Below are 26831 nucleotides of genomic sequence, written 5' to 3' on the forward strand. Positions count from 1 at the left end.
AGTTAAAATCAGGATTCTAGCTAGTGTCCTGTGGGGCCTTGTTCTGCGACGTTCCATGGGTTGATTTGACTCAAATCTCAGGACTTGAACAACTCTACTGAGTGATCACTGAGTCGTAAATGAAAACAGTAGCTCGCGAGGTTGAAAAGGTCCAAAGATTCTTCTTCCTATCGTGCGGAAGGAGACTTGACCGAAGCAGTACGTAGACCACGGGCATATACGCTAGCTGCGGCCGAGAATTACTTGTAGGAGACCCCTACACTCGCTGGCCCTCTCTAGCTACCGCCAGCCATTGCTCCCAGCCAACCATCTCTTGCTCTGTCTTTGCAGAACACAACTGGAAGAGAGGAAGAGGATAAGGTGACAGGAATTGGAACATCGAAATCGAATCTCTGCCCTGCCCGTCACCCAAGGTAATTTTGTTCGAAATTTATCCATTTTGGATTTGAATCCGTCGTTCTTTCCTCCTCCCTTACAGTCTGCGTAGGTAATTCGATACATTACGCATCCCGCTGAGATGCTTACAACCTCTTTTTGCGTCCTATTAGATCGATCCAATCCTTTGAAATCATTTTGCATTATCTGACGAAGACATTTTGTCATTAAAGGATTGGTTAGGGAAATGTCAGAGACGCTGGCTAGAGCCGTCGGATCGTACTGTAATATAGTATTGATATGACCTTGTTCGGAATACATGAATAATTCTCTTGATTTATACATCAGCTGAAATATATCATGTGATCATCGTTCAACATTGTTGTGTTCAGACAGCCCAGATACTAGTACTAGGTATTTGCAACTCAATATCTACTTGACGAGATCACCACAAAAAAAAAAAAAAAGAGAGAAGAAACTCGCTGACCATTTGTACACTTCCAATATCCCTGGTCTTCGCCTTAGCCAGATCCCACAGATTCTTGCCAGTTTTTTTTTACTGTACCTGCAAGGAACAACCACAATGTTCGCTTAAACCATGAGGTTCATTGTAAGATAACCCAGGAGGTGACATTACTCCTATACAAGTTATACAAACAAGAAACGTATTACCTGATCATCTCTGACCATGAAACCATGACCAAGTAGCAGTGTTCAAGAAGGTGCTAGGCGCTAGTCTGGCACCAGGGTGATGCGTAGCGCCTAGAGCCAACTTGGGAGGGAGAATTGACCAGGTCCTAGATAGTGAGTTAAGTATACAACATAACAAATTGCAGCATGCCAACATCCAACTTGTAGAAAATACATGTGTTTAGGATTTGAATATTTGATTCTACCATTTGTTTGATAGTTGCCAACATGCCAAAGGCTGAAATCGGCAACTTACACCACAGCAGCAACATGCATCCAACTATCCAAGCAGCCGCCAGAACCAGACCACCACCACCACCAGTCAGCCGCCTAGTTGACTAATCGCTGCTGCACCTAGGCGCCAACGTGGACCGATGTTGACCATCGCGCTGACGTGGACCAATGTGCTATTCGCAGCGCTGAGCTGGTGCTTGGCACCGAGGTGCCGCCTCTAATGGTGATTTTTAGAACACTGCCAAGTAGCGCTAAGCCTGCCACAAAACAAAAGGTAGCACCCAAGAAAACTGATGGTATATGGCCAAAACTTGGCAAGTACTGTCCTAATCCCATAGCAGTTGAGGCAGAGACAGAGGATTGCTTAATTCAACTCACTGTCAATGCTAGTACTTGATAAGGATCAGAAAAAAAATAGAGCAATTAAATTGGATAAATGTTTCACTGTCAGTTAATTTTGTTTAATAATAACTTAGTGCACCATAATTAATCCTGTACAACAGTTATTATTTAAATTTGAATTGATATTTGCAGTAAGAGCCATTTTGCGGCCCTTGACCGTAATTAATTGCCAAAAAAAAGACATACAACTACGATTCAGTACAGACAATATGAAAGTAAGCAAACATTTGTTCACTATTGTATTTTCTTTTTCTGACAGACAACCAAGATATGAATATCTATTGTTGTTTGGCCTTATATGCAAAATGAACTAACTATGGTTGTACATAACACATGGTTTTCGGAATAAATGCCACAGTTGGTAAAAGATAGTTTGATACCACTGAAAGTTTACTCGTTTAGCTTTAGAGAAAACACCATGAAAAATTTCTGGTCATGTTGTTGTACTTGATGTTGTTGCAGCTCTTCATCACCATTGAAGCCACGTTACTCTAGATTCTGAACCTAATGCTCTCGGTAGAAATGGCTTTCCCTTATAACATTCTTGCAGTCAAATATTAAAAGTTATCTCACTAGTATGTGCAAAAATGTTATTATTCATCATGAAAATACTTTTGCGTAGCTATATTCTTAATGATTTTAATGAGAAAAAAAATCAATGATCAAACATGAGCATTGAAGATTGCATCAATGGCATTAACGCCAAGTAAAAAGAACTGGTGAGTTGTAAGGTTAATAGGCAACATGCTGCTTTGGAAGTTTTGGAACTAACAAGCCATTAAGTTTGTTTGCTCTGTTTCATTTTCTTGCCTTTAAGCGCCACTTATAAATAAATTTCTCTACAAACATCATTTTCAGAGAGTTGATATGGCATCAGCGATACTGCTCAGTATTGCAATCATGGCACAACTATCATCTATATCAGCTCAGCCGGCTCCTGGATGCCAGTCCCATTGCGGTGATATGGAAATCCCATACCCATTTGGCATTGGCACAGAGTGTGCTATCGAACCGGGCTTCGTAATCTATTGCAACAAGACTGCTGATGGATCTATGAAACCATTCCTTATTAATGTTGAGGTCCTAAATATTTCGTTGCTCCATGGTCAAACTAGGGCACTAAATACCCTGTCGACATATTGCTACAATGATGTAACAAAGTCAATGGAATCTAGCCGATGGTCACTTGACTTTTCAACATGGCCATACCGGTTCTCTAATCTGCACAATAAGTTTGTAGTCATTGGTTGCAACACTCTTTCATACATCTACAATGGAGAGTATACGACAGCATGTGCATCAGTCTGCGCAAAAGCCCCTACAAATGACTCATGCGATGGTGTTGGCTGCTGCCAAAATAACATAGCCAAGGGATTAAATAGTTATAACGTCACGTTCTTCACTGTGTACAATGATTCGTCGAATTTGCAGTCTAACCCATGTAGCTACGCAGCACTGGTGGAAACAGACACGTTTAGGTTCAAAACTGAGTACGTAACTACTATGAAGTTCAATGAGACATACAATGGACAGCAGCCGGTGGTACTAGACTGGGCAATTGGGAAGGTTGGATGCAAGGAGGCAAACATGACTTCTTACGCATGCCGTAGCAAACATAGCGAGTGTGTAGATTCGATCAATGGACCTGGGTATCTATGTAACTGCACTCTTGGGTATCATGGAAATCCATACATCACTGATGGATGCATAGGTCTGTTTTCCTATTTCCTATGAATGTCTCTTTAGTTCATCAAAATCATGAGTGACAAAAAATATGAAAAAAAATAGAAACAACAATTTACAGTCTATCCTTGTTTGTTTTTTTTTTTTGCTCTATAACGCTCATATATTCAGCACTTTATTTCTTTTTCTATTTTTAACTCAAAATGTTGGTAGGCACATATATATTTTTCTACTAGTTTTTAAAGGGTTGTTTCATATCTTTCAACAACATTGCAGCTCAGGTCATCTCATAGTTGTAATATCCATATTCGTTTGATAGACTAATTTGCAGTCTTATTTGCATGGGCCCAAATGATCTGTTCATTTTTTGTAATGTAGATGTCAATGAATGTGAGCAAAATCAAAGCCCATGCCCAAAAGGTGCAACTTGTCGCAATACAGAAGGATGGTACCATTGTTCTTGCCCTGTGGGAAGAAAGTTGGCAAAGGAAACAAACACTTGCAACCCAGACATCAGCTTGATCATAGGTAAAGACCTAAAAGTTAGGAGCCTGATTTACCCTTCTTAAAACTAGATAAGCTGCAACCCTACACCCAACTCTATTCTATTACAGGAAGCTATAATGCATAAGTTTAGCTGTCAGAATTTCAGCATTATGTAAAGGGCCCCTTATTTAACATGTACATATTTTCCATTTGCACAGTATCATAGAATTGACAAATAAATCGGTGAATGAATAGAGCTGGAAAGCATATAGCAGCATGGGCATGTGACTGGTGTAAGGATCATCTACATCGAAAGAATGACGTCTTCCTCTACTTGATCCTTAGTCATAAAATATCCCTCAATTTTTATGATCGTCTTAGCTTTTGTTTATATTCGCGTCCTCTCCTTTTTAGGAATAATTTAGAAAAATATGAGAAACTATCAAACCAATATAATCGACAAAAGAAATTAAATTAAATCCAAAGAAGACATAAGTGATTATAGGTAGAATCATTATGTTGTAATATACTAACATCACCTTTCAGTCCACCACAGCGAGTCAGTTTGACATGCTTTTATTGTATTACATGCAAATACATGATGATAATGTAACAAGCCTTTTTATACTCTTTGAAGCAGGTGTCAGCATTGGCTCCATTGTTCTAGTGATTATCATTTTCTTCGTGCGTATAATTTTTGAGAGAAGAAAGCTTACAGATGTCAAGAAAAAATACATCCAGGAACATGGAGGGCTGCTATTATTTGAGAAGATGAAATCAGACCAGGGACTTGCATTTAAGGTGTTCACTCAAGCAGAACTAGAGCAAGCAACAAACAAGTTTGAGAAAAGCCAGATTCTTGGACATGGAGGACATGGCACAGTGTACAAGGGAATAACTAAGGATAACATTACAGTGGCAATTAAAAAATGTGCACTAATTGATGATAGACATAAGAAGGAATTCGGTAAAGAAATGTTAATACTTTCACAGATTAACCACAAGAACATTGTTAAGCTACTGGGTTGCTGTCTTGAGGTGGATGTCCCGATGCTAGTGTATGAGTTCATTCCAAATGGAACATTATTTGATCTTATTCATGGCAAGAACCGTACTCTTCATACCCCTTTCAGTTCTCTCCTAAGAATTGTCAATGAGGCAGCTGAAGGGCTTGCATTTTTACATTCCTACGCAAATCCACCAATTTTGCATGGTGACGTGAAAACATCCAATATCCTTCTTGATGAGAATTACATGGCAAAGGTATCAGATTTTGGCGCCTCCATATTAGCACCAAATGATGAAGCGCAGTTCGTGACAATGGTTCAAGGAACATGTGGATATCTGGATCCTGAATATCTACAAACATGCCAGTTGACAGAGAAGAGTGATGTGTATAGCTTTGGTGTGGTCATCTTGGAGATCCTTACTGGGCAGATGCCATTGAAACTTGAAGGTTCTGAGCTACAGAAAAGCTTGTCATCAAGCTTCCTATTGGCAATGAAGGAGAATAATCTTGAGGCCATGCTAGATAGCCAAATTAAAGGTCATGAGAGCATGGAACTGCTCAGTGGACTTGCTGAGCTAGCGAAGCAATGCTTGGACATGTGCAGTGAGAATAGGCCATCAATGAAAGACGTAGCTGAGGAGCTTAGCAGACTAAGAAAACTTTCGAAACATCCTTGGATACAGCGTGATAGTGAGACAGAGGGCTATCTCAGTGGACCATCAACCAGTAACTTCGAAATTGAGCAAAGCACTGAGTACACAAGGAAGGACGAACAAATGCCCATAAACCCAAGCACTTCGTATTTTATCCGGTGATAACAATCTGTTACAAGAGCTTTCCTGTTTTCCTTATTGATTCTTAACATTATTCTTTCCAATTCACTGGTGGTTCTATATTGCAACTGCGCAATACTTTCTGTTGGTATAATAATTTGTCGTTGTATATGCCCACAACATTTTTATCATTTACCATTATTAAACGTATTCTATTATAGTGGCCAAACCATATCTCCTCAGGTAATGTTGTTTAAATATTCAACGGAAGTCTTATAAAGCTCTCAAAACATTGCAGAACTTGGTGTCTGCTGAAGTTTATGTTTCCCTTTATTTCACAAATGCGACATGAATTTAATCACAAAAATGACAAGGAACTTACTTGGGGAGTTTGGGGTGTTCCCAGTCCTTGAAAGGCATTCTCTATCCTTTCCACCAATTAGCAAGCGATGTCTTCAGATGTGGCATATCCTCTGGTTGTGCAAAAAAACAAATCAATTCGTCTGTCCCCTCCTGCTCGGAAGAAAAAACTGTAAACCAAACCCGATACACAAAAAAGGGCCGCTCTCACGGATTCGTTCAATCGATGTTGACGAAATTTGAAGGACGGATACCTGGAATGGTCGGAATCGATTTGCACCGGCTGGATGGGATCGGGACTGAAATCGGTTCAGAGGCATCAGAGCCAAGAGGATTAGGTGCCAAGAGGATGCATGCATCCTCTGAATGCAGGAAGGAAACGTGACCGCGCCGCCGCCGTTCGTCCGTTCCTCGCCTCGCAGCCTCCGCCTCTCCCCGTCGGCCATCGGACGCCGAGCCGTCGTCGTTGTCTGCCCGGGTCAATCCGCGGAGGATGGAGGCGTAGACCACCGCGAGGCAGGCGCCGAGGCCCCGACCGGCGACCGTGTCCTCCCGCGGCGCCGTGCCTGGTTGATTTCCGCCCTGCCCCTACCCGGCTACTCAGCTGCCCCAAACCTGGTTGATTCAAGTGTACCCTTGTTACTTTGTCACCCCATTATTTGGTTCTATTCATCCTCCTTAAAACTTTTAAAACTTGAACCGTACTATAAGAGTTCATTGTCTCTTTGATTTTCATTTTTATAATCTTTAAAAGTTTAACGAGTTCATTGTCTCTTTAATTTTCATTTTTATAATTTTTAAAAGTTCCGTTAACCGCTGCCACTATACTCCTCTGCAGCCCACTTGCTGCCTCCTCTTTTTATTGTAATTAGGGTTTTAAAAATCAAATATAATTATCATTTAGGTTCATTTTTTATTTTCTAGAAGTTCCGTCAAACTGTTAGTGGCTTCGCCACTATACTTTTCTACGGCCCGGCTCATTGAAATTTTAAAAATTGAACATGATTATTGTCGACGTTTGATATTGCGACTATGGTATTTGGATGGTATGGGGACCGTCGGTATCAGGGTATATGCGAGATTGAGGTAAAAGAAATGGAGACAAGAATTTTTATATAGGTTCGAACCCCTTATCTGATAGGTAATAGCCCTACATCCTGTTGGCCAAAACCGGTGTTGCTCTTTATTCATCTGGATCACACAAATACAATATTTGGGATAACCTACCTAGTTGTGTCGACTTGGCGGCTAGATAACCGACTCGTAGTCGATGACAGGGTAGTCTTCCTCCTCAAGTACGAATTCGTCGAGATCATAGATGGCGTATCCCTCTTGCTGGCCCCCGCAGGTACCGGATGGGGTACGTCTAGGCTAATCTCTGATGTCGAGATCTAGCGGCGTGTGCATATGTTATGTCTTGTTGGTCCTGTGGCTTTGTAGATTGTGGTAGGTGTGTCCTCTCTCCTCCTAGGGGGGCTTGTATTTATACCCATAAGTGCCCCCTTATCCAAGTAGAACTAGAGAGATAAATATGGATACGATCTGAGTAATCCTTGTCGTTTCCATGCAGAACTCTTCTGGTCCTTCCTTATCCGGAACTCCTATATACGAGGTTTGTTTCCATACAAGGCATGGTGCGTGGTGGGCCCCGCCGAACTTAGTCGATTAATATTGGGTATGTGGTATCCATGACCCTGACAATTATCATTGGGGTTTAATTTTTACTTTCTATAAGTCCTGCCAACCGTCATGACTGTGCTGCTTAATGGCCTGCCCATCGTCCCTCCTCATTGAGATTCTATTTGAGGTTTTGCTTATAGTTTTTAGATGTCACATAAACCGCCACCACTCTACTCCTTTATAGCCCTATTGCTTCTCCCCTCATTTATCATGGTTGTGTTCTAGATGCACTTTTTTTTTGAAATTCCATATTTTTCGCTTTGATATTTTTTTTATAAATTGTATTCCTACTTGGACTTTTATTTTTATTTTTCTATTTTCAGAATTTATTTTATTTGTTATTTCGAATTTTAATTAGTCTCGTCATGTGTTCTAGATGAACTCTTCTATCAAGAGTCTTTATTTTTATTACAAATTTTATTTTTATTACAAATTTTAGTTATTTATAAAGTGTATTAGTAGTTGAACTCTTATTTTTTTCTAATTCCTGAATTTATTTTATTTTTTATGTTAAATTTTAATTAATCTCGTATTATGTTTCATATGGGCTATTATTTCAATATTTCTTTTTTATTTTCAATTTTAGTTGTTTCAAAATTGTATTCCTCTTTGAACTCTCTTTTTTATTTTTCTTACAATTTCGGAATTTATTATATTTTTTATTTTGAATTTTAATTAATCTCGTATTTGGTTCTTATGTGTACTATTTTTTTTAATATTGCTTATTTTTAATTCTGAATTTCAGTTATTTTAAAATTGTATTTCTATTTGGACTCTCTTTTTTTCTCTCTGATTATAATGTGGGAATTTCTAGCATCCACAGCAAACGTGGTGCTTCCTTTCGAAGCTGTCTCAATAATATAATAGATTTGTATTAGCATATGGGATTTGTGGGGTTTGAAATTTTTTATATGATTTGAACTTCTAAAATAAGACTACCCAACGACAATTTCCTGACTATACTACACCACTGCCTCTCATGTGTGCTAGTTTATAAGAGGTGAAGCCACTACTCTCATTCTGGACGCGATGGTGGACACAGTGCCCTCAAATTCTCTGTTTTTTTTATTTCTTTCTTTGTTGCTGGAAGCCGACAAAATGGATATCATGCCACTTCATCCGTGTGGTTTCGATGAAATCACTACTAAAAAATGATTTTTTTGGGATATTATGCCACTCCATTTATGTGGTTTCAATGAAATCACTACTACATAAATGATTTTTCTGTATGATGACCCATATAGTTTATAGGCGGACCATAATTGGTCACCTCTGCAAAAATTGATCTGCTTTTTTCATACAACTCCTTAAGAGACTCGCATGTAAAAATCAATTATCACAGGCTGGCATCTTAACTGGCCCGCATGCGATGCATAAGCCTCTTTTAAATGGTCCGTATGCAAAATACCCCCTGCCACCAACCTCTGCCATCACCTTAGAAATTTAATTTCCTCCGCTCATTCTCTCCCCACTCCTCCCTTATCCTGTCTTCTCCTCTCCCCACTGTGGCAGGAGCAACGCGGACTACGGCGGGGCAAAGACGGCCCTCACCTGCATGGAGACTAGCGGAGGAGGTGCGTGTCAACGGCGGCGGCAGCCTTCCCCCACACGGAGACTAGTGGAGGAGGTGCGCGTCAATGGCGGCGGAAGCGGCCTTCCCCCTCGCGGAGACCAGAGGAGGAGACACGCGACGACGACAGTGGCCCTCCCCCTTGCTGAGGCTGGTGGAGGAGGCGCGTGACGGTTGTGTTAACCCATGCATATTCACACAGCCATGCTTAAATAAAATTTATTAGAAAATATATATATATATACTATTATAATTAATTTTTTATGTTTTATTAGGAATGTAAAATTTGGTATAAAAAAATTCTATATGCCTTGTTTTTAAAAATCACTAAGCAATGATCTATTACAGCACACCGACAGACAATGATTAGCTGCAAAGTCAAACACACCCCAATAGATAGTCTGGGGTGTATATATATATATATATATATGCTGTTCCGCTCGTAACCTTGCAGATTTCACTTAACAAACTGATCTCACGAGATGGAAACCAAATCATGCAGATGTAAAGTGATTTAAGAATGTGAATTTGATTTGATAAGTAATCAAGGCAATTAGCTTAGGTTCATCCCGAATCCATTCCATGTTTCTTAAACACCCTCTCCCCACACGGATCCGACGGCGGCCGCCCTCCCCCACGATGACAATGACCTCCGCGATGATGATGACTGGCGGTGATGGTGGTGGAAGCGAGTGGCCGGTGGGCAGATCCACCGCCCCTGCCCTCGGACCGGCGGTAGGGGCTGGTCCGACGGCTAGGGTTTCAGGCTATTTTTCTTTTTTTTATTTTTATTCTTTTTGCCGAAATCATTTTTTGCATGCGATTGGCTTTGGTGACCGCATGCGAAAATTCGGTTTTCGCATGCAGTTGCGCTACCCGCATAGAAAAAATGACGATTTTCGCAGACACCTTGGTGCGGACGGGCCTAAGGCCCGCGTGCGAAAATCTCTTTTGGCTATCCAGAAAAAAAATCCTTTTTTAGTGGTGAATGCCACTCACTAGGATGCACCAGATAAATAATACTAAGTACGATGCCTTCTAGATGTAGATTATAGTGCCATTTCAGAGAGTTTTAGCCATTTTATCAGCAAAATACCCCTTGTTGTTAGGGTTGAAACTGGTTCGGATAGTTTCCGTCCGTCCGGACCATTTTTCAGATTCAGATAGTTTTGGTCAGAACTATCCGGAAATTCTTGGATTCGGAAATGAATTCGGATAGTTTTTCTCGGAAAAGAAAAAGAATATAGTAAGGGTACTATCCGTTGGAATCGGAAAACGTTCGGAAACTATCCGGATTTTTCGGATATCCGTAGACATTGAGTAAATTTTAGAAAAAACACGTATATATACATAACTTTTTCATACAGAATCAGATGAAGACAAACTTTATATCAATATTGTAGAGCTCGATGAGATCTATAACTTTCTTACTGACTATTTTTATTATTTGAGATCATTTAAAGGTCTAAATATTCATTATAATATACCGTATTATTTTTAAAAAAATGTCAGATCTACAATTCAAATGACATCTGATAGAGATGTGTTCCATATCAAAGTTGTAGAGCTCAACGGGATCTACCACTTTATAGTTTATAACATTTATATTTAAAAAAAATTTAAAGTATAAAACAAATATTGCAAGTTTCGAAGATGTGAAATAAAATAAATAACATCTCCAATTTATACAATGGTAAGTAAGTTATACATCTAGTAAAAGGTTTTGGGAATAGAAAATGATAATCATATTTGCATATGGATCTCTTAGAGGAACAACCATGAAAATCGATTTTCACATACGGTTGTGGGACCGTCTACAAAATTGACGATATAAATGTTGGAGATGTTGAACTAAAATAATAAGCAATATCTCTTCCTTGATCAAGAAACTTAATTTGAGGGTTTTTTTTATATACCGGTAAATATTCTCTACCGTATTCGTTCTGTCTTATATTCGCTCCGTATCTGTATTCGATAATATTTGTTTTCATTTTCGTATCCAAGTTTTCGATTCCGATTCCAAAAAAAAATAAAAACGAATATGATAAAGCTGGTTTCCGTCTATTTCTGATCCGTTTTCATCCCTACTTGTGGAGATAGCGAGGGAGAGCGGAGTGTGGGGAGGGCCGAGCTGGACCGTGGCCATGCTCCTGGGCTAGCTCCCTTGCGTCGGGATACGCTAGAGGCAGCGAGTAGCAAGCAGACGGGTGATGGCAAACAACGAGTGGGCAGCCGATGCTAGAGGTGGTGTGCTGTGAGTGGGCGACACTGGAGGCAGCGAGCAGCGGGCGGGCATGTGGTGCTGGAGATAGTGAGCGTGCAGACACCTTCTCCGGCACTGCACGACCGCTCGCCCACATTCTCGCGTCTCTAACATCGCCTGCCCTTGCATGCTGTCACACCCTGAAAGTTATTCTCCTAAGCCAAAATTGAATTTATAATTAGTCTCGAGAAAATACCGGTGTAAAAGCAAGAGTGAAACCCTAAATAAATTAATGCAAATAATAATCGGAATTGGCATGTAGAACTCAATTGTAACGCCCTGATTTTCGTTCGGGATTAAAAATCATTTAATAATGCATTTTCTAGAAATTAAATAAAAGTTAAAGCTATTTAATCAAGTGAAATATTTGAGGGAATTAAAAATTTCCTTTAAAAAAATCATGGCCGGGAATATTTTGTAATATTCTTTGTACCCTAATGTACTCTCCGGAATTTTCCGTGAATTTTCGGAGATCAAGAAATAATTATAATAATACAAAGTTCATTTAATCAATTTAAATAAAAAGAAAAGAAAATAATCTTCCTCTTCCTCCCTTTCGGGCTCGGCCCAAATTCCTTCCCCCTTCCCCTCCGGGCCCGCCTCCCTCCCCTCTCCTCTTTGGGCCACTCGGCCCAGCTCGGCTCCCCTCTCCCCCCAAAGTCCAGAAAACCCCTACCTGGCTTCCCCTCTCTCTTCCATTGGCTGACAGGTGGGACCCGCAGCCCCACCTGTCATCCCCTTCCCCTACCTTCAGCCACCCCATCGCCAGGGACCGGCAACTGCTGCCATTGCCGCCCCACCCCGCCGCTAAAACCGCCGCCTCCCGCCTCCCACGCGCACGTCTGACCGTGCGGACGTGGTCGCCACCCACTCCTTCTCCACCTTTTCCCCCACTCTCCCCGCGAAAATCGGCGCCGGTTTGCCCCCGCCACGTGCCCACGTCGCCACTCCATCTCGCCGGCCGTTGCCGCCCCGTTGCCGCCCATCCCGGCCACGATCTCCCTCCCCTGCGCCCATATAAACGATCCCCGTGCTCCCCTCGTCCATTTCCCCATTTTTCCCGAGCCCGGCACTCTCCCCACGGCGCTCCCGTGCACCGCCGCTTTCCGGCGAGCTCCGGCCGCCCGCCACCGCTGCTCCACCCGCCGCACCAATCCGCCACCACCGTCGGCTTCGCGGCGCCGTGCTACAGCCCGACCCCTACTCCATTTCCCCTCTCCGCCTCCGGAACATCGCCGCCTCGCGCACCACCTCTCTCCGCCGCCGCCGTCGCCTCCAGCCACGTGCCACCGCCGCTCCCGCCGCTGCTGTGCTGCGCCGCCTCCACTGCCGGCTTCGCCGCCGTGCGGGCAAGCTCGGTCTCCGCTCCGTTTCCCCGTTCCATCGCCGGAACTCCATCTCGTCTGTCAACCCGAGCCGCCACCACCTCGCCACCGCCGCGAGCGACCTCCGACCTCACGCTCTCCTTCGTCGGCTTCGCAACAACGATAGGGAGCCCGACATCCCCTCATCCAAGCTCTTCGTCGCCGGAAATCCATTCCCCGCTATGAGTGGTGAGCTCCTTCCCTCGTCGCCGGCTTCCGGCCGAGTTTTCTCGCCGTCTTGCGCCTCCTCCCTATTCCCTAACTTTCCCTCCTTGTTCCCCAGATCCTTCCGGCCGCCGTCCACCGGTTCCCGCTCGTGGAACACCGTCGGACTGCCGTTGCCGTGCCACCCCGAGGAGCGCCGCCGCCATCTCGCCTCCCTTTGGTGCCGTGCCGCTTGGTGAGCATCCCCTCTCCTCCGCTCTTTCTGCCGCTCTCCGCGTGCCGACCTGCGCCACCGGTGTCGTCGCCGGTGGTCGCCGTCCGGCCGCGCGCCGCCGCCGTCGTTCGCCGCCGCTCGGCCGCGCCTGTACTTTGGCCGCCTGTGGACCACTCCCGTGGTCTGGGTCCACGGTGCCGCCAGGCCGCGGTGGACCGAGTCTACCTTGCGCCCTCCCCTTGTGCCGCTGATGGGTGGGGCCCGCCTGTCGGCGCCGGCCCTCTTTTGATGACGTCAGCGGCTATGCCTTTTCCTTTGGAAAATAATTAATAGTTGCGCAATAATTCGTTAATAAGTCTAGAAATTCATTTAAATGGCTCAAAACTTCTAAAATTCATATCTAATTCATTCAAACTCCAAATTGGGCCATTCAACTTGCAAAATTAATCTAAAATTGAGATCTACATGTTTGTTTAGTTTTTATGTATTGTTTCATTGGTTTTTATTAGAGTTTTTCCTCGTTTTGCGTGCTAGCGTGTAGAATCCGTTGTTTCGGAAGTCCGCGGTTGCGAGGAAAAGAGTTCGGAAGATCAAAGTGAAGAAGCAAGGCAAGTCACACATTCCCCTTGAGCATGTTGATCCCAATTTATAAATGTTTTACCGTTTGCAAATAAACATGCATGTCTTGCTAATTACATGGGATCCGGGTATTACCTATCTGCTTGCTTGTGCCATGTTTACTTGATATCTGTCCTTTGTCAACATTGGGTAATAAATCGACTAGCTCATGTTACTTATGTGACCTAGCTAGAACTATATGCTTAGCCATGCTTAATTACCACTAACTCAGTTGATGGGATAATGGCAGTATTAGACCTTTTTAGCATCAGAACGAGCTGCATGCTCAAGACACCCGGCCATGTTTTAGTGGCCGTAATTATCCAACTAAAATGCGACTGAATGGTAGGCTGTGGGTGCATGGTTTTGCTAGTCGCACCCATGGCAATTAAGGACCGGTTCGCGGGATGCCCTAGCAGAACTTATCGTACTTATCACAAGCCAGCGTGGGCAATGGCTGGGCTTGTAGTGTAGCTTTCCTCTAGCTGACGCATCTAGGCAAGGGTGGGCGTGATGGAGTTTGGATGGGCCCTGCGACGGCTTATGCGGCTTCTGGATTCACCTAGGCACGAGAGGGGACTGCCCGCTGCCTTGCGAGGAGTGGGGGTGAAACCTGAGGTGTGGTGTGCTTGGTTAGAGGGGGTTATGCGAAGGGTCCTGTCACGGCCTCTTTCCGGTATGTCGTGGTGGCATGTCGGCGCACGGAAACATGTCGTGGGGCTGTCTTGTGGGTACAGTTATACACCTCTGGCCAGAGTAAAACTATTCGAATAGCCGTGCCCGTGGTTATGGGCGGTCGACTAGATTCACCGTGATTAGTCCCACCTTAATAAATCGACTCAATGCACTGTAGTTCAGGTGGGTTAGTTGGGCCTGTTCAAAGTGGTGTAGCGTTGATTAGTGGAGATTTAATGTTACTTTAATTACTCAACAGTTTTACTTTTTGGCTCAATAAAATGTTTTACAACCGCCTTTATGCAAATAGCCACAAACCGTCCTTGTGTTCCCCTTGCACGTCTGCATCATTGGTGTGGCTTGCTGAGTATGGTGGTTGTACTCAGCCTTGCTGTTATTTCCCCCTTTTCAGAAGTATAGTGCTTTTGAGCTGAAGACGAAGTTAAAAGACCAAGGCTCAGACCCCAGTTGAGTTTTGCCTGTGGAGTGGAGCTGAAGCCCCGCTAGGATTGCCTTTTTCCGCTGTTGCTGCTTTCGTTTCAGTGTGAGGACTAAGTGCCTCTTCTGTAAGTATTTACGCTTACATCTGGCAGCTTTCATAGGTCATAGACTGCCCTTACAGACCAACACAAGTCTTTTCTGCACACTTTGTCCTCACTCGTGCGCACCGGGGAAGAATTTCCCGGTCGATCACCCATCCCAAATTGCTCCAGGCCAAGCACGCTTAACCCTGGAGTTTTTTGGAGATCGGCTTTCGAAAAAGAAGTTGCAACTTGTTGATATGAGTATTTTGGCCTGGATGTCACATCCTCACCCCTTAAGAGAGATCGACGCCCCCGTCGATCAACCGCAGGCTAGGAACGTCCCCTCTTGGCCACGTCCGTGTGTCCAGTGCCAGCGCATGTGCCATGCTGTGTGACCACTCTAGGTCCACACCAGCCATGCGCACTATGACTGCGCAACTGCAACACACGCGCCCCCGAAACCGCGAGAGTCGGCTCTGATACCATTTTGTAACGTCCGCCTCTCCCAGGCCGGGCCCGCTTACATCTGGCAGCTTTTATAGGTCATAGACTACCCTCACAGATACCATTTTTTAACGTCCCGTCTCTCCCAGGCCGGGCCCGCTTATATCTGGCAGCTTCATAGGTCATAGACTGCCCTCATAGACCAACACAAGTCTTTTCTGCACACTTTGTCCTCACTCATGCGCACCGGAGAAGAATTTCCCAGTCGGTCAGCCATCCCAAATTGCTCCAGGCCAAGCACACTTAACCTTGGAGTTCTGGAGATCGGCTTCCGAAAAAGAAGTTGCAACTTGTTGATATGAGTATTCTATTAATCCTATTAAGCCCTAGGCCGGGATGTGCCGCTATGTGTGCGCCACGTCGGCGCCACGTCAGCGCCACGTGGTGCGCCGCCTCCTTCCCCGGTCCGTGGACCCGGTCCACCACGGACCGCCACCCGAGTCACTGCCATGTGGGGCCCGCATGTCGGCGCCCCCCTGATGACGTCAGCCCTGGGATATATTGCGCAATAAATCAATTAAGGATTTTTCTGTTTATAGTAAAAACACAGTGAATTTTCTAAAATTCATATCTAATTCATCTGAGCTCCGTTTAAGCCCATTCAAGTCTCAGTAAATCAAGAAAAATGCATAGAATCCATTAAAAATGCTTTTGTTCTTTGTTTCAGTAGTCTTATAGCCTGTTTGTATTGTTTGCTTTGTATATCGCTTAGATTTCGGCTCTGCTGACGCTCCGGTGTACTTTGAAATAGTCACCGAGGTTCCTCCAGCAGCAGAGCAAGGCAAGTCATGCTTGTCACTTGAACATGTTGATCCTATATTGCAAATGCTCTATCGTTTTCCTTTAAATACTACATTGTTTTATAATGTTACTATGGGATGTTTACCTACTGTTACAGCCATGCTATTGTTGTACCATGCTCCTTTGTTAGCTTGGGGATATAACATGACTAGATATTGGACTAGGGACAAGCTCCGGAACCACCTAGTGAACACGATGAAAGGGGTTAGAGAGAGAGGAAGATGGAAGAGGGCGAGGACGCCGGCCGAAGGCAACGGCCATGGCGGTGCTCACCGGCGCACGATGCGGAGTGGGTTCCGGCGGCGGAATCCGACGGGAGAGGGGTGGACGGGGTGACCCGCACGACGGCGAACGCGACGCGGCTCGGCGCAGCGGCTAGCGGTGGCGGCGGCGGCGGAAAGGAGGGCGACGGTGCTAGGGCGATGGAGGGCACGGGAACGGATGGTGCAAAACGAAAAAGAGAGAGGGGGAGGCGGGGAACCTTTATATAGACCCGCGGGGGTCGATCGTGGCCGGGATGGCCGCGATTTCGCCGGCGGAGTGGGGAGAGGTGGGGAGGAGAGAGAGGCGGGATTCAAAAATTGAATCCCGGCCGTCTCGAGCGCGGGCGCGGGCGGGAGAGAGAGGGAGTGGGCGCGGGGAAGGCGGGCGCGGGCGGCGACGTGGGCGACTTGGCCCGGGAGACGCGGGAGCGAGCGGGGCGGCGGTTGCGGGATGCGGCGGCGCCGGCTGGAGGTGGGAGAGGGGCCCGACAGGTGGGCCCCACCTATCGGCAACCCGAAGGGAGGAGGGAGGCAGCCGGCTCAGCTGGGCCGTGGCCTTCGGCCGGCCCAGCGGGGAGGGGAGGGGGAGGAGAATGGGCCGGCGACCCATTCAAAAAGAAAAGGGGGAAAAAGAAAAAGAAAAAGAAAAAGAAAAAGAAAAAGAAAAAGAAAAAGAAAGAAATGAATTTCCAGGGATTAAATATTTCTTGTGCTCAATTTTAATTGGTTAAAATTATTTCTAGAGCTCTGAAAATTCCACTAAAAATCTTATTAGCACATTTCGACATGTAGAACTCAAGAAAAATTCCACATGCCAATTCCGATTATTATTTGCATTAATTTATTTAGGGTTTCACTCTTGCTTTTACACCGGTATTTTCTCGAGACCAATTATAAATTCAATTTTGGCTTGGGAGAAGAACTTTAGAGTGTGACAAACCTACCCCCCTTAAACGGAATCTCGACCCCGAGATTCGGAAGAGCTGGCGAAGAGGTGCGGATGGGCGGCCTTCAACTCATCTTTCCTTTCCCAGGTTGCTTCTTCTTCTGAGTGGTGGCTCCACTGATCCCTGCAGAACCTGGTGACCTTGTTTCTAGTCCTCCTTTCACTGGTCTCAAGAATGCGAACTGGTTTTTCCACATAAGTCAGATCTTCTTGAATGTCAATGTGTTCTGAATCGGATTGTTCTTCGGGTACCCTCAAACACTTCTTTAACTGGGACACGTGGAACACGTCATGGATACCGATCATGTTGGATGGAAGTTCTAGCTGATATGCAACTTCTTCTCTTTGTTCCAAGATTTTGTATGGTCCCACGAAGCGTGGTGCCAACTTGCCTTTCGTCTGGAAGCGGTGTACTCCCCAGAGCAGAGTGATGCGGAGGTACACATAATCCCCTGCTTCAAAAGTGAGCTCTCTTCAGCGGTTGTCTGCGTAGCTTTTCTGTCGAGACTGTGCAATTCTCAGCATCTCTTTGACGGTTCTGACTTTCTCCTCTGCTTCAGTTAGCACTTCTGTTCCGAACAGTTGACGTTCGCCGGTTTGATCCCAGAAGAGAGGTGTGCGGCACTTCCGGCCATACAACGCTTCGAACGGTGCCATTTGCAGACTAGCCTGGTAACTGTTGTTGTAGGAGAACTCCGCATACGGCAATCTTTTGTCCCATGCTCCACCAAAATCAAGTGCACAAGCCTTTAACATATCCTCCAATATTTGATTGACCCGCTCGGTCTGACCATCGGTCTGCAGATGGTAGGCTGTGCTGAAGTTCAGACGGGTTCCCAATTCCTCTTGCAATTTCTGCCAAAACTTTGAAGTGAATTGGCTCCCTCGATCAGATACTATCTTTTTGGGTACTCCATGCAAACACATGATTCTTGAGAGATAGAGCTCTGCCAACCTTTTGCCTGTATAAGTAGTATGCACTGGAATGAAATGAGCAACTTTGGTAAGTTGATCCACGACTACCCAGATTGAATCATGGCCCGATGATGTCCTGGGCAGACCTGTTATGAAATCCATTCCAATTTCTTACCATTTCCATTTCAGGATCTGAAGAGGTTGTAACAATCCTGCGGGCCTCTGGTGTTCTGCTTTAACTCGCTGACAAACATCGCAGAGCGCGACGAATTCAGCTATTTCCCTTCTCATGCTGGCCCACCAAAATTTTTCTTTGAGATCTTGGTACATCTTGGTACTGTCTGGATGAATGGAGTACTGAGTCTGGTGAGCCTCAGTGAGTATCAGATCTTTCAGCTCTTTGTCGTCAGGTATGCACAATCTTTCTCCTATCCAGATTGTGCCATGTTCATCCTCAAGGAAATCCTGGGCTTTTCTGACCCTCATATTCTTTTTTTAGTTCAGCTATCTCAGGATCATTTACTTGAGCTGCTCTGACTTGATCCACGAGCGTAGGCCGTGCCTCTAGAGTAGCCACAAACCCGTGTTCTACGATTCCCAAGTTGAGATGTTCAAGCTCCTGCTGCAATTCCTTACACATGCCTTCGGTGCACAAAGCATTGCAGTAGCTCTTCCTGCTCAATGCATCTGCCACGACATTGGCTTTGCCTGGATGGTAGTGAATACTCATGTCATAATCTTTGATTAACTCCAACCATCTTCGTTGTCGGAGATTCAGGTCAGGTTGGGTGAAGATATATTTCAAACTCTTGTGATCCGTATATACTTCACAGCAGTTGCCAATCAGGTAATGCCTCCAGATTTTCAAGGCGTGAACCACCGCTGCCAATTCTAGGTCATGTGTTGGATAGTTTCCTTCATGTGGACGCAACTGCCGCGAGGCGTAAGCGACCACTCTGCCCTCTTGCATTAGAACACATCCAAGCCCGTGACGGGACGCGTCGCAATAGACTTGGAAGTCTTTCGTTGGGTCGGGCAGAATCAGAATTGGAGCAGACACCAATTTCTTCTTGAGCTCCCCAAAACTCTTGTCACACTCGGCTATCCACTTGAATTTCTCGTCTTTCTTAAGCAACTGAGTCATAGGTCTGGCAATCCTAGAGAAATTTTCAATGAACCGACGGTAATAACCCGCAAGTCCAAGGAAACTCCGAATCTGTGACACTGTCTTAGGTGGGCTCCACTTGGTAACTGACTCCACATTCGATGGATCGACTACCACGCCCTGAGCTGTAATGACGTGACCTAAGAATTTGACCTCTGATAACCAAAAGTCGCATTTGCTAAACTTGGCATAAAGCTGGTGCTCCTGCAACTTCTCGAGTACCAGAGAAAGATGTTGCTCATGCTCTTCTTCCGACTTGGAATAGATTAGAATTTCATCAATAAATACCACAACAAACTTATCCAGAAATTCCATGAACACTTTGTTCATCAGGTTCATGAAGAATGTAGGTGCATTGGTAAGTCTAAAAGACATAACCGTGCACTCATACAACCCATACCGAGTGGTGAAGGCTGTCTTGGGAATATCCTCTTCCTGAATCCTTAACTGGTGGTAGCCTGATCGCAGGTCTATTTTGGAAAACACCTTGGCTCCTTTCAGCTGATCAAACAGATCATCAATCTGCGGCAAAGGGTATTTGTTCTTGATGGTGACCTCATTGAGTGCGCGATAATCGATGCACATTCTCTTCGTCTTGTCCTTCTTCTCCACAAAAATGACCGGAGCACCCCAAGGTGAAGTACTCGGTCGAATGTACCCTTTCTGCAGCTACTCATCAACTTGTTTCTTGACCTCTGCTAGCTCGTTGGCTGCCATTCTGTACGGCCTCTTGTAAATTGGGGCGGTTCCCGGTGCCAAATCAATCCGTAATTCAATCTCTCTCTTGGGTGGCATAGTAGTGAGGTCCTCAGGGAACACCTCTGGATACTCGCAGACTATGGGGATATCTTCCAATTTCCTCCAACTCTTCTCCTCGGTGACCACCGAATTCTCCACCTCAATCTGATTTAAGGAGATTCCCTACTTCAGTGCGACTGGTGACTTGTACACCACTGTTTCCCCTTTCTCATTGGTCAAGGTGACCGTGCGATTCGCATAATCAATGACACCCTTGAACTTGGTCAGCCAATCCATCCCAAGAATGACATCTAGGTCTTTGGATTCGAGAAGGATGAGGTTGGCTAGAAATGGTGATCTCTGGATTTCTATTGTTACAGAAGGGCTGAATTGAACCGAGGTGGAACTATTCCCGGGGGTATGAACCCGCATTGGTGTATTAAGTTCTTCTCTTATTAGCCCATTTACCCCAACAAACTTCTTTGAAATGAATGAATGCATTGCACCAGAATCGAAAAGTACTGTTGCAGAAATTGAGTTGACAGGAAATGTACCCAGTACGACCTCTGGTGCTGCTTGCGCCTCTTCCGCGGACGCGTGGTTGACACGAGCTTGGGCAAACCTTGGCCCGGCATGCCTTGGCTTCGGGCACTTGTCAGCAAAGTGGCCATGCTCGCCATAGTTGAAGCAGGACCCTGGCTTTGCTCCAGTCTCCTTCTTGGCTTGGAATGATGGAGCTGCCTGTGCTGTGGCCATTGGTGGGCGCGGAGCTGCACTACGGTTGGGCTGACCTCCCGGGTGGTTCTGGCTGCCACTGGTGCCCTGGTGGAAGCTGCCTGAGTTGAAAGGGCGATGCTGGCAGACAATCATGGTGGTAGGTCCACCCTGCTGTCCGGGAGTGAAGCGCGGTCGCTGGTCACTTCCTTGGTTGGACCGGAACTACGTTGCCTTTCTCTTCCTGTCCATTTTGTTGCGCTGGTCCTCCTGGCGGATTGCCTTGTCTACCAGCTTCTCGAAGTCAGCGTAATCCCCGGAGATCAACTGGTTGGTCAGCTCGTCATCCAGGCCTGCTAGGAACTTCTCCTGCTTCTCTGCGTCAGTGCAGACATCCTCCGGTGCATATCGTGCTAGGCGATTGAACTCATGGAGGTACTCAGTTACTGTCCTGTTGCCCTGGTGGAGTGCCCAGAATTCTCTCTTCTTTTGTGCCACGACCCCGTCTGGCACCTGTGCCTTCCTGAAGCTGCGATAGAACTCCGCCCAAGTGACCTCCGTACCTGGCGGATGGGTAACCATGTGATTGTCCCACCAAGCTGACGCGGGACCCTGGAGCTGGTGTGTGGCGAAGGCGACCTTCTCCTAATCATTACACTGCAGAAGATTGAGCTTCTTCTCTATGGCATGGAGCCAGTCATTTGCCACCATGGGGTTGGTGGTGCTAGAGAAGGTGGGTGGCCTGACGCGTAGAAACTCCGGCAGCTTGGACTGAGGGGGAGGGGGACCAAACTGCTGCTGCTGCTGCTCGGCTTGCTGCTGCATCCTCTGGTGCATCTGCTGGTGCTGCTGCTGCATCTGCTGCATGATGGCCGCCATCATCTGAGTCTGATGGGCCATCACTTGTGCAAGCGTCGGGTTCTCTGGGAGCGGTGGCGGACCGTTGCCAGAGGCGTTGTTGGGGTATCCACCGTCGGTGCGTTCTTCGCCGTTGCTGCCCTCACTGGCTGCGCAGCTGCCATTCCTGATGTTGACCATCTGAAGGAAGAGCAGACGGAGGGGGTGGAAAAGAAGGAAAATAGATGCTCAGGAACTAAGCTTTATTATATAGGAATTTAAACTGCAATTGTTCTGATCTGAATTAAAACACTTAAAACAACAAACAAATCCTTATTGAGACAGCCACATCATAGGCACATGATGTCGACCATCGACTGACCCACAAGCGAACAAACCTAAACACACAAACTAACATGCAATTACTAAACAATCGATAAACTAAGGGAAAACGAGCCTAATGCTCGGAACGGCTCCTGCGATCGGTGGAGTCAAAGGCGTCCTCCTGCTCGTTGCCAGGTCCCTCTGAGTGACTCCTGGAGTCTGGCAGATACGTCTCGCCGCTGCCCGGCTCTGAGCCACTGGAACTGCTGCTGCTGTGGTTGCGGCTGCCACTAGGAGTAGCAGGCAACCAACCTCCGTTGCCACTGGCTGGACCCCTGGCGACTGATGCTGGAGCGAAGGAGAGAGCGGACGCCGGAGCTGACACTGGAACGGGAGTTGGGACTGGAGCTAGAGCTACGGGCGCTGCGGGAACTGCGGGAGGTGCTGGAGGAGCTGCGGGAGGAGGTGGGTCCCTGGGCGCAAGCTGAATGCGCACGGGTGCAGTCGTCGACTTGCGGGGCGTGGTGCGGATCCGGACTCCTCCGGGAGCAGGGAGACCCTTCAGCTGAGCGTTCTCCTTCTTCAAGCGCGCTATCTCATCCTTCAGAGCTATGATCCTCACGACCTTCCCATCATTCAAGGCCTTGGATGCCTTGTGCAGGTCAGAGTGCATCCTGTCCATTCCCCTCATCACGGCGCACATGTGGTCGAAGGTGGTGTCGTTCTCGCCGGCTGTCGGGCGGAAGGTGCTGATGTCGTCGCCACTTGCTCGGCAAGGGTGGAAACGGTACGCCGTGTTGCAGAAGATGTAGCTGTGGCGATCACGAAGCCTGGCCATCATTAGGTATGCTGCCTCCCGATAGGCGTGATCTGCGGTGCCTCCAGATGCCTCAACCACCATGTTAGCGAGACAGGTGCCCACATAGCCATGATCTCCAGACAAACAAGGTGGGGAAGCTCGCCACTGAGCGGCGGAGTGGTCGAGTACTCCGGCGCGTTGGGGTAGCCCACCACCAAGGTCATGCGAGCTAACTCAGCCACAAAATCATCCATGCCTTCTCCGCGGTGGTTGGGTGGGTGGTCGGCCATCTAGAGAAGACAAAGGGGTAGGATCAATACATGCTCAAATCCAATTTAAATAAAGCAGTAAAGGACTTAATTAAAATGAACAAATGAGAGCAGAATTTTGTGCATAGATCATTTTTGCATGAGAGCGAATAAATAAGACGGACTTACATAGCGATAAAATAATGAGAAATTAGATACATACTAATAATAAAAATAAGAGCATAAATAACTTGCAACCCATATTCCTGAGTTAGGACCTAATGCATTCCTCCCATCAAATCCCGACTGACTGTCGAATAAATCTCAAATAATTTTACTAAAACCCTAGACTGACCTAATTTGACAAATCTTACTTAAACGAGCGACCAAGATTTTTTCCCTTGAACCACAAGAACAGATCCCAATTTTCCCGGAACAAATCCAATTGCAAAGAACATATGCAATGAAAAGGATTTAGAGGGCTCTTAGGTTTTCCATTTGGCTTGTCTTTCAGTCAAGGTCGGCTCTGATACCAACTTGTCACGCCCAGAAATTCCCGAATAGAATTCCAAGCAGAATGTGCATTAAAACCCCCGTCCAGGACCGGCCGGGGTACACAAACGACAAAGTTGACATACAGATCCACGTCTTACAAACATTAGAAAAGTCTTACATAAATGCAGCGGAAAATTAAAAGATAAATGGAGCTAAGCCTTGACTTGATCTGCAGCGGGAACGCCACTCCACAGGCATCCTCGACGGCACGGACGAAGCCTACTCCTCGGAGAAGCCACCATCTGACACGTACTCAAACTCTGGGGTTTTGGGGAAAAATAGAGCAAGACTGAGTACAACCACCGTACTCAGCAAGTCATACCGGAATAGGGGGTATGATGCAGGGTATAATCAAAGTATGGCTAGAACGGTTCATTTGCATAAAGCGAGCATTTAAAGACGGTAGTTGAAAGCAGTAAAACAGTTGTAATAATTAGTTAATATTAACCATCCACTGTCCAACGCTACACCACATTGCAACAGGCCCACCCATCCACCTGGACTAATCAATTCCATTAGACTAAGCTAGGGTGAGACTAATTAGGGTGAATCTGGTTGACCGCCTGTAACTGCGGGCACGGCTATTCGAATAGTTTTACTCTGATCAGAGGTGTACAACTGTACCCACAAGACACAGCCCCACGACACGTTACCGTGCGCCGACATGCCACCACAACATACCGGAAAGAAGCCGTGACAGGACCCTTCGCGTAACCCCCTCTAGCCAAGCACACCATACCTCAGGTTTCACCCCCGTCCCCAGCGGGCAACGGACAGTCCCCTCTCGTGCCTAGGTGAATCCGGAAGCGACAGAGGCCGTCGCAGGGCCCGCCCCGCTCCATCACGCCCACCCTTGCCTGGATGCGTCAACTAGAGGAAAGCTACACTACAAGCCCAGCCGTTGCCCACGCTGGCTTGTGGTAAGTACGATAAGTTCTTCCAGGGCATCCCGCGAACCGGTCCTTGAATGCCCTGGGCGCGACCATCAAAACCATGCACCCACAGCCCACCATTTAATATATTTTAATTAACCAACACCGGAGCGGTGGCATTAACCAACATCATTACTAGAATCTGATATCTATGCATTAATGTATTTCCCCCATTGTGTACTAGTTGAACTAAGCATGGCTAAGCAATCCCTAGTCCAATATCTAGTCATGTTATATCCCCAAGCTAACAAAGGAGCATGGTACAGCAATAGCATGGCTGTAACAGTAGGTAAACATCCCATAGTAACATTATAAAACGATGCAGTATTTAAAGGAAAACGATAGAGCATTTGCAATATAGGATCAACATGTTCAAGAGACAAGCATGACTTGCCTTGCTCAGCTGCTGGAGGAACCTCGGCGACTATTTCAAAGTACACCGGAGCGTCAGGAAAGCCGGAATCTAAGCGACATACAAAGCAAACAATACAAACAGGCTATAAGACTACTGAAACAGAGAACAAAAGCATTTTTAATGGATTCTATGCATTTTTCTTGATTTACTGAGACTTGAATGGGCTTAAACGGAGCTTGGATGAATTAGATATGAATTTTAGAAGATTCACTGTGTTTTTACTATAAACAGAAAAATCCATAATTGATTTATTGCGCAATATATCCTAGGGCAGACGTCATCAAGGGGGGGGGGCAGCGCCGACATGCGGGCCCCACATGGCAGTGACTCGGGTGGCGGTCCGCGGTGGACCGGGTCCACGGACCGGGGAAGGAGGCGGTGCACCACGTGGAGCTGACGTGGCGCCGACGTGGCACACACGTGGCGGCCACATGGCACACCATGTGGGCAGCCGAACCGACGGCCCCGATCTACCCGAGGGTAGATCGGACGGCGGCGGCGAAGCGCGCGGCTGGCGCGCACGGGCGGCTCAAGCTGGCCCGGCGGCCATGGCGCACGGCGGCGCTACCGCGGGGCGGTGGCGGCAGACGGCGGCGACCGACGGCGAGCGGTGGCGGCGCAATGGCGCGGGCGACGCTAGCAGCGGCTAAGGGGCTAGGCGGCGGCCATGGCGCACGGCGGCGCTACCGCGGGGCGGCGGCGGCAGACGGCGGTGACTGACGGCGAGTGGCGGCGGCGCGACGAGCGGCGGCTAAGCGGCTAGGCGGCGGCGCGGCGACTAAGCGGCGCGGGAGAGAGAGAGAGAGAGAGAGAGGAAGGGGAGGAGGTGTCTCACCGACGGCGATTGACTACGGCGAGCGACGGAGGGCGATGACGGCAACGGGACGAGCTCCGGAACCACATAGCAAACACGATGAAAGGGGTTAGAGAGAGGGAGAGGAAGATGGAATAGGGCGAGAACGCCGGCCGAAGGCGGCGGCCATGGCGGTGCTCATCGGCGTACAGCGCGGAGTGGGTTTCGGCGGCGGAATCCGATGGGAGAGGGGTGGACGGGGTGACCCGCATGACGGCGAACGCGACGGCGTCGACGGCACGCTCGGCGCAGCGGCTAGCGGCGGCCGGAGCGGTGGTGGCGGCGCCGAAAAGGAGGGCGACGGTGCTAGGGCGATGGAGGGCACGGGAACGGATGGTGCAAAACGAAAAAGAGAGAGGGGGTGGCGGGGAACCTTTATATAGGCCCGCGGGGGTCGATCGTGGCCGGGATGGCCGCGATTTCGGCGGCGGAGTGGGGAGAGGTGGGGAGGAGAGAGAGGCGGGATTCAAAAATTGAATCCCGGCCATCTCGAGCGCGGGCGCGGGCTGGAGAGAGAGGGAGTGGGAGCGGGCGACGACGTGGGCGACGTGGCCCGGGAGACGCGGGAGCGAGCGGGGCGGCGGTTGCGGGATGCGGCGGCGTCGGCTGGAGGTGGGAGACGGGCCCGACAGGTGGGCCCCACCTGTCGGCGATCCGAAGGGAGGAGGGAGGCGGCCGGCTCAGCTGGGCCGTGGCCTTCGGCCGGCCCAGCGGGGAGGGGAGGGGGAGGAGAATGG

At 47.3% G+C, this 26831-nt stretch overlaps 1 protein-coding gene, 1 long non-coding RNA gene and 1 pseudogene across 2 annotated transcripts; 1 reads left to right on the top strand and 2 right to left on the bottom strand.

Annotated features, from left to right (window-relative positions):
• Positions 1 to 244: 244 nt before the first annotated feature.
• LOC127784423 (putative wall-associated receptor kinase-like 16) lies at positions 245 to 5790 on the top strand. The gene is made up of 4 exons (XM_052311731.1): positions 245 to 413; positions 2560 to 3412; positions 3763 to 3912; positions 4511 to 5790. Exons 2-4 carry the CDS (start codon positions 2569 to 2571, stop codon positions 5692 to 5694), a joined length of 2178 nt encoding a protein of 725 aa, XP_052167691.1. The 5' UTR covers positions 245 to 413; positions 2560 to 2568; the 3' UTR covers positions 5695 to 5790.
• LOC127784433 (uncharacterized) lies at positions 458 to 6652 on the bottom strand. The gene is made up of 4 exons (XR_008019487.1): positions 6267 to 6652; positions 6035 to 6165; positions 1048 to 1556; positions 458 to 940 (listed from the first exon to the last, which is right to left on the bottom strand). It is a non-coding gene; the product is annotated as an uncharacterized LOC127784433 (long non-coding RNA).
• A 12316-nt stretch (positions 6653 to 18968) lies between these two features.
• LOC127772202 (uncharacterized) lies at positions 18969 to 23193 on the bottom strand (annotated as a pseudogene).
• Positions 23194 to 26831: the final 3638 nt, after the last annotated feature.

This window comes from Oryza glaberrima, chromosome 1 (genome assembly GCF_000147395.1).
Source record: "Oryza glaberrima chromosome 1, OglaRS2, whole genome shotgun sequence".
Lineage (NCBI taxonomy): Eukaryota > Viridiplantae > Streptophyta > Magnoliopsida > Poales > Poaceae > Oryza > Oryza glaberrima.